This window comes from Carlito syrichta, unplaced genomic scaffold (genome assembly GCF_000164805.1).
Source record: "Carlito syrichta isolate Samal-C Ts95f unplaced genomic scaffold, Tarsius_syrichta-2.0.1 Scaffold316502, whole genome shotgun sequence".
In the NCBI taxonomy this organism is placed as follows: Eukaryota; Metazoa; Chordata; class Mammalia; order Primates; family Tarsiidae; genus Carlito; species Carlito syrichta.
In genome coordinates this window covers 1,464,808-1,471,679 of record NW_007260598.1, presented here as the reverse complement: position 1 = coordinate 1,471,679, position 6,872 = coordinate 1,464,808, and the positions used below count along the sequence as shown (strand labels likewise).

Here is a 6,872-nt window from a genome sequence, read left to right as displayed (position 1 = left end):
TTTCCTATGGAGGCAAGTACTGTACAAAGTGATTGGTTGTCACCATGGTTACTGTGGGAATTTGTGGCTCAGTCTGGCCCTTGTTCCAGCCTATGACACCGTTTCCATGGGAAAATGCATTATGAGTCCCAAGAATTGGTTGAAGTGACCTTGGAAATGCAACCAATGTTAGTTGATCCCTGCCTGAAACTTTTGTGGTTCAACTGTGGCTCTTTTTGAATGTGTCCACAAATAAGGCATTGCTAGGAAACCTGGAGGTTTTTGTTCTTGTGGCTGGTTCCTAGCAGGAAGGGTGGTGTCATACCAGGAATGTAGGCATGAAGTCTGTAGACCACTTCATGCCAGCTATGGCACTTCCTGAAGTGACTGAAGAAGATTAGAGGATTTTAAATGGATAGGGGAGGGGTCCTTCTGGGTATGTTAATATCGCAGGCAATTTGGCTGAACAGAATGTGGCTCAGAAACATCACTGTGGGTCACCAACAATCATGACTTTCAGTGAGCTTGGATGAACTAGAGAAAATCAGTATTCAAGGAGATCATAATGTTTGACATAATATTTATAGCAGAATGCTGTGTGCTCAACTCTGAAGTCACCGGGCCATCACATATAAGAAACTACATTGTTGCATGCTGATGCAGGTTTGAAGGGATAACCATCATGTAGACTCACTCAGGCATCCCAACTTGATCTCCTGGAGATTAGGGTTGGCGTGAGCAGCCAACAGTGTCAGATAGCACCGTGTCAAGGTCACAGATTTACAAGCATACCAATAGTCATGGGGGCACTTCACTCTTCTGCAAGAAGACCCTGGAGCCTCATGAGAAGGTGAAGAGTCTAAGGCTCTCTGGCCATAAGAAGGTGTCACCCTGGTGATGCAGGAGCCGCGGCTGGCTCTGAGAGGGTTCCTGACTGACCACACAGGTGTACTTGCTGGGACATGAAGAGGATCTCAGCCATAGGCTGGCAGGCCTTGGCAGGGGACAAAGGCAGAGTTGAAACAGAAATCAACAGTAAGGCAAGAGAGCCATTTTTTGTTTTGTTTTGTTTTGTTTTGAGTTGGAGTCTTACTCTTGAGACTCAAGCTGGAGTGCAGTGGCACACTCACGGCCACCATAGCCTCGACCTGCGGGGCTTACATGATCCTTTCTCCTCAGCCTTCCAAGTAGCTGGAACTACAGATGCACGCCACCATGTCTGGCTAGTTTTTGTTATTTACTATAGAGATGAGGTCTCATCAAGTTGCCTAAACTGGTCCTGAACACCCGGGCTCAGGCAATCGTCTCACCTTCGCCTCCCAAAGTGCTGGAATTACAGGCTGAGCTACTGCGCCTGGCCAAGAGAGCCATTTTTAAGTAGCTGGAAGAGTTACGGGATCCCTCTGAGCCAGTATGTGGAGCATCCAGGTAGGGCTGAGGGACAGCACCAACCTCTTGAATACAGGCATACCAATAGTCATGGGGGCACTGTGTCCCCATTAGGGGCTCCTCTGGCAGTGTTCAATTTCAGTAACACTAGCAGCCTCATGAGTGGGCAGAGAGGAGGCCATGCAGGACATTAGCCAGCCTGAGCAGAAACACTGACACCATGTTAGCCTCATTCCCATGGTGACGAAGATGGGCACTTAGAGCTCTTATCCCACCAGCTTTGCTACCTGCCAAAACTGGGAAAAATGTACCTCTTTCCCAAAGGACCAAGGAAAGTTTCAAGGTCATTCAGTGGCCTGGCATAGATCATGACTGTGACCTTCACCCGCCAGGCCTGGGGCAGCTAGCCATTCCTGAGTCCTTGGACTGAGACTGGGAGAAGAGATTCTCTAAGAAAAACTGAATGCTTACTATCTTAAGAAGAGGATGTGAGTGCTGAGTGGCAAAGGCCCCACATTCCCATGCTTCCTAACCCTGAGGTACATGACTGGGCGTAAGCCAAAGCCAAAACCAGAACTTAAATGAGGGGACAGTTACCTCAGGCCTTCACGTAGCTGTCAGTGTTCCTAGAAAGCGGGGTTTCCCCTGATCTCTTCTAGAACATTTCTTAAGTAAAGTACGCTCAGACACTTGTCCTGGAAAATAGTCACGTGATTTACAAATGTATAGACCAGGAAATTGCGGGGGGGCAGGAAGGAAGCTAAGAGAGAGTTCTTGTACCCTTTCAACGAATATAGGTGGCATCACTCAGCAAAAAGGAAGAAATGAAGCAAGAACTGAAACTGAAATGAGTATTGTGTGTGTGTGTGCCCAAAAATGATGCATCATTTACGTTGTCGTACAGTTGTATGAAAACCTGAGAATTTCTTTTATTGTGATATTATTAGACGGCAGTGACATTTTTTATTTCTACTTTATCACTTTCTAAGTTACGAATTAATCTTATGATCAGATTCTGCTCCATCAGGTGACATCTGTCTCATTCTTCAATGGCACTTCTTTGAAGTTATCTTTACGGTGATCCTATGTGCTCAAATGACTCTATTGGGTAAGAGTTGTGGGCTTTGAGGCGCATCATTCAACTTCCTGAAACACAAACTGGGATAATAACAGTTCCTCCCACTCAGGCGTGTTGCAAGAATTGAATTAAATGAGTTGCAGCATGAAAAGCACTTAGTATGATACCTGCATGGAGTGAGAACTGTGGCCATCTTTGAGAAATATAATATGCCAGTAAATATTAGCAGTTAGCATTTTAGTATTTATTTTCATTAAAAGAACAGTGATTATGATAATAATTATTGCTATGTCCTTGACTAGATGGTGAGATCCTTGAGAACAGGGACTGTTCTGAAGTCATAGTAGGTACTCTACGTGGAAAGAAAGAGTAAAAGAGAAGGAGGGAGGATGAGGAAAGAGATGAGAGATGAGAGAAAAGGTGGAAGAGGAGGAAATCGAGAACAGCAAAGAATGCGGGGATGCCGGTATGTTCAGAGGAACAGTTACAAGCTGCCAGAACTGGCCTACCCTGCTAAGAGGGGTTGTCTAACCTATGTATGTGTGTATGCATGCATTATTTTTCATATAGCTCTGGTACCCAGGCTGGAGTGCAGTGGTGTGATCATGGCTCCCTATAACCTCAAACTCCTAGGCTCAAGCGATCTTTTTTTTTTTTTTTTTAAGGCTATGATCTCCTTCATTCAAAAAAATAAATATTTCACTTTGCGTCAACATATTTCAAACCACATTAAGCACAGAGAAGAAATACAGTCCCTTTGGAAACTTCGAACAGGTGTAGTAAAGTCATGTTCCAAATAACGGAATGAGGTGATTCCAGCTCTTCCTGACCCAAGACTCCCCCCTCACAGGTAGAGCAGCACGCTGGTTTTAGAGAGAAAAAAAAGACACACACTGCTTTGAAGTCTGAAAGGCACATGAAGTGGACCAGAAGGTGTATGGCACGGTCACTGATGAAACGTTCCCTATTCCCTTCCAAGAAAAGTGGAGAAACTGTGTAATCAAGTCAAAGCCCAGAGAAGACACAGCGCTCCAGCTCGGAGCTCAGCGGCATGAATGCCTCTGAACACAAAAGCCATTTTTTGCTGGCTTCCCTTCCCGCGCCTCCTCTCCCTGCCAACGGCCCGTGGCCAGCCACAGTGCTCACTCAGTGATGGTGGGGCGTGTGGCCACGTAAACAAACACCACAATCAGGAGCACAACCACAGCCAGCGTGGGCAGCACCACCGTAGTGATCTGCTGCCGAGCCTCCTGCATGGCTTGCTTCTGCTCCTTCTTGGCCTTGGACGTCTCCTTCTTGGGCTTCCCTTTGAGCTGCCACATCTTTCCCAGAGAATGCTAGAGGTGTGTCCAGAGGGCCTGGAGGAAGGACTGCATTCCGTGTCAAGGCGTGAACCTCCTTTTCTTCAACTGCAAGAACTGCTTTTTCAGTAATTTCAGCAAATTGATTTCCAGGACAGATGCCTCGAGTTATTCCTCCTCCCGCGCCGGCTGCCGGGAGTACGTGGCAGTGGCCGCCGCTCGCGCTCCCCGCCTCGCCTTGCCTCCCCTCTCCGCGCCCGCGCGGGCGGACCTCAGCGCCAGGCGCCCTCTGCCCGGTTCAAGCAATCTTACTGAGCAGTTAGGGCTATAGGCATGTGCCACCACGTCCAGCTAACTTATTTATTAATTATTATTATTATTATTATTTAAAGCAGGATTTATTGAGAGGACAGAAAAGCTCCCACAGTGGGAGGGGCCCCAGCGGGTTGCCCCACTACTTTATTTTTATTTTAGTACAAATGAGGTCTCATTATGTTGTCTAAGCTGGTCTCAAACTCCTGGTCTCAAGTGATCCTCCTGCCTTGGCCTCCCAAAGGGCAGGGATTATAGACATGAACCACTGCATCTGGACACCTTTTGTTCTATAGACAAGGAAACAGTGGTCAAGAAAGGTTAAGGAGCAGGTCTAGGGTCAGTGTTGACAGCAGTGGGACTGGAACCCAGGCTCCCTCCTAGAGTCACCCCACAGTTCCTGTTGTCACCTGGATCAGCTTTATTGGTCTCTCCATCTCCCTTAGTATTAAGACCCATGTATCTGTACTTGATACCTGGCTGGATAAACCTTGGTTGGTGTCTGCTGCTGAGAGAAGAGGGCATTTCCTGTCCACCCCCAGCTGGAGATTGAGGAGAACATGGATACTTGGTGAGAATTTAATGGATTTGTATCTTTTCGATGTCTTTCTTGTGAGAACCAGAAGGCAGCCATTAAGGAATAATGTGATCCTGGCCTTAATCTGGTAGGTTCCAAGAGACCAAATCCTATCCTCAACCATAATGAGAATTGCTGACTCTGATTGCAAGTTTTGAGGAAGTTAAAGAAATACAAACTGTGTCCTTGAATATACGTTTGAACTGAACTGTCTACAACGATTACTGCCTTCCTTGGGAAACAGGCATGCATTGAGCTCATCCAGGAGCCAAAACAGGGCATCTGCAGCACACACTGAGGGGAATATCAGAAAGGAAATCCATGCCTGCGTTGGAGTGGGTGGGCCTCCTCAGAATGAATGAAAATTGACGGTGAAATTGACAGGGTGTGTGGAAATGAGCTTATAAGGCAAGAAAGCCAGGCTGGATGTTATACTTCCGTAGTTTACTCTAAAATAGTTCATCACAGGCAGTATGATCTCATGTGTGTATTCCAGGTTACAATATACCCTAGTACAGTCATTTGCCCTATCAGAAATTCATGCTGTAGGATGAAGAGTTGGCCTTCTAATTAGGAAGCCTGTACTCCAGAAGCAGCTGGACAGAGGAGTCAAGAAAGGTTAAGGAGCATGTGTAGGATCACCGTGTTGGCAGCAGCAGGCCTGGACCTTTGCCTGTGATCAACAGCAGAGTTTTTGCTAGTTGGCAGACTTAATGTGAGCAACAGGCTTCCACTGACGAAAGCAGTGGCTTCTTATTAGCACAATGGATGCTACAAATGGGGTTTCATTAGTGAACTTACTAATGGTGAAGGGAGGTGGAGTGGACTGTCTAAAACATTCTGGAGTATCTCTTTGCTCTTTCTTTCTTTTTTTGTTTTTTGAGTAGGAGTCTCACTCTTTCACCCAGACAGGAGTGCAGTGGCATGCTCATGGCTACCACAGCCTCGACCTGCTGGGCTCTAGTGATCCTTCTACCTCAGCCTTCCAAGTAGCCGGAACTACAGGAGCGCGCTACCACACCCGGCTAATTTTTTGATTTATTGTAGAAATCAGGTCTCACTGTGTTGCCTAGGCTGGTCTTGAACCCCTGGGCTCAGGCAATCCTCTTTCTTCTGCCTCCCAAAGTGCTGGGATTATAGGCATGAGCCACCTTGTCTGGCTTTGCTTTTTCTTAAAAAGAGTAAAAAATAAAGCCAGTCCTCCAGATATTAATGATGTAGTTCTGCACCCAGATTTGGTTTCACAAGATTCTAGTTGCTTGATGCCCATTACAAGATGAATCAATTCTGCCCCCTAAATAATGTCATATTATCCTAAAGTGATGATGTGCTATCAGGAGCGGTGGCAGCCATGCTTATCTATGAAGGGACAAACCCAAGGACAACATGCTAAGCACATTAGTTATCCAGCGCTCCCTGACAAATTATGCCAAAATTTATATCTTAAAACAACAACAATCGTTATCTCCCATAGTTTCTGAGTCAGGCATTTGAGAGCAGTTCTGGCTTGGAAGCTTCTCATGAGGTTGCAATAACATGTTGGCAGGAACTGGAACTGTTGAAGGCTTGACTGGGGCTGACGGCCTCACTTCCAGGAGAGCTCACTCACATGGCTGACGAGCTAGTGCTGCTGCTGAAGGGAGGTCTTTATTTCTCTCTGTGTTGGCTTCTCCTCGTGTCCTGGGCTTCCTCATGATGTGGTGGCTGAGTTCCAAAGCCAGCATCCTGAAAGAGAGAGCCAGGTGGAAGCTGTATCCTTTCTGTGACCTTCCCTCAGAAGATGTACAGCATTGCTTCTGTCTCATGCTATTGCTTGGCACAGAATAATCCTATGACTGGATCTGAGAAGACAGAACACAGACCCCTCTCTGGGTGGTAGGAGCACCAGTTATCAGTCACATTGTATGAAGAGCATGTGCTATGAGATATATATGTAGATGTGGTCACTTTTGAGAAATACAATGTGCTACAACAAGTAAAGATGGCAGTAAGAAAAGATAAAAATCTGGGGCCTTGATACCATCATTGTGCTACTGGAATAATTAACCATGGACAGACATATCTCAGCATATTTGTTTTGTAAGATAGTGCTTTTTCTTCATTGTTTTATTTGGGTATTCTATTAGTACAGCAGAAAACATCTTTGTGTGTGTGTGTGTGTGTGTGTGTTGTGGAATCTCACTCTGTCACCCAGGCTGGAGTGCAGTGGCACGCTCACAGCCACCCCAGTGTCGAC

The 6,872-nt window shown here is 46.3% G+C and overlaps 1 protein-coding gene across 1 annotated transcript; it reads right to left on the bottom strand.

The window, feature by feature from the left end:
* Positions 1–3,588: 3,588 nt before the first annotated feature.
* On the bottom strand, positions 3,589–3,768 carry SMCO4 (single-pass membrane protein with coiled-coil domains 4). The gene has a single exon (XM_021707318.1). The coding sequence runs from the start codon at positions 3,766–3,768 to the stop codon at positions 3,589–3,591; it is 180 nt and encodes a 59-aa protein (XP_021562993.1).
* Positions 3,769–6,872: the final 3,104 nt, after the last annotated feature.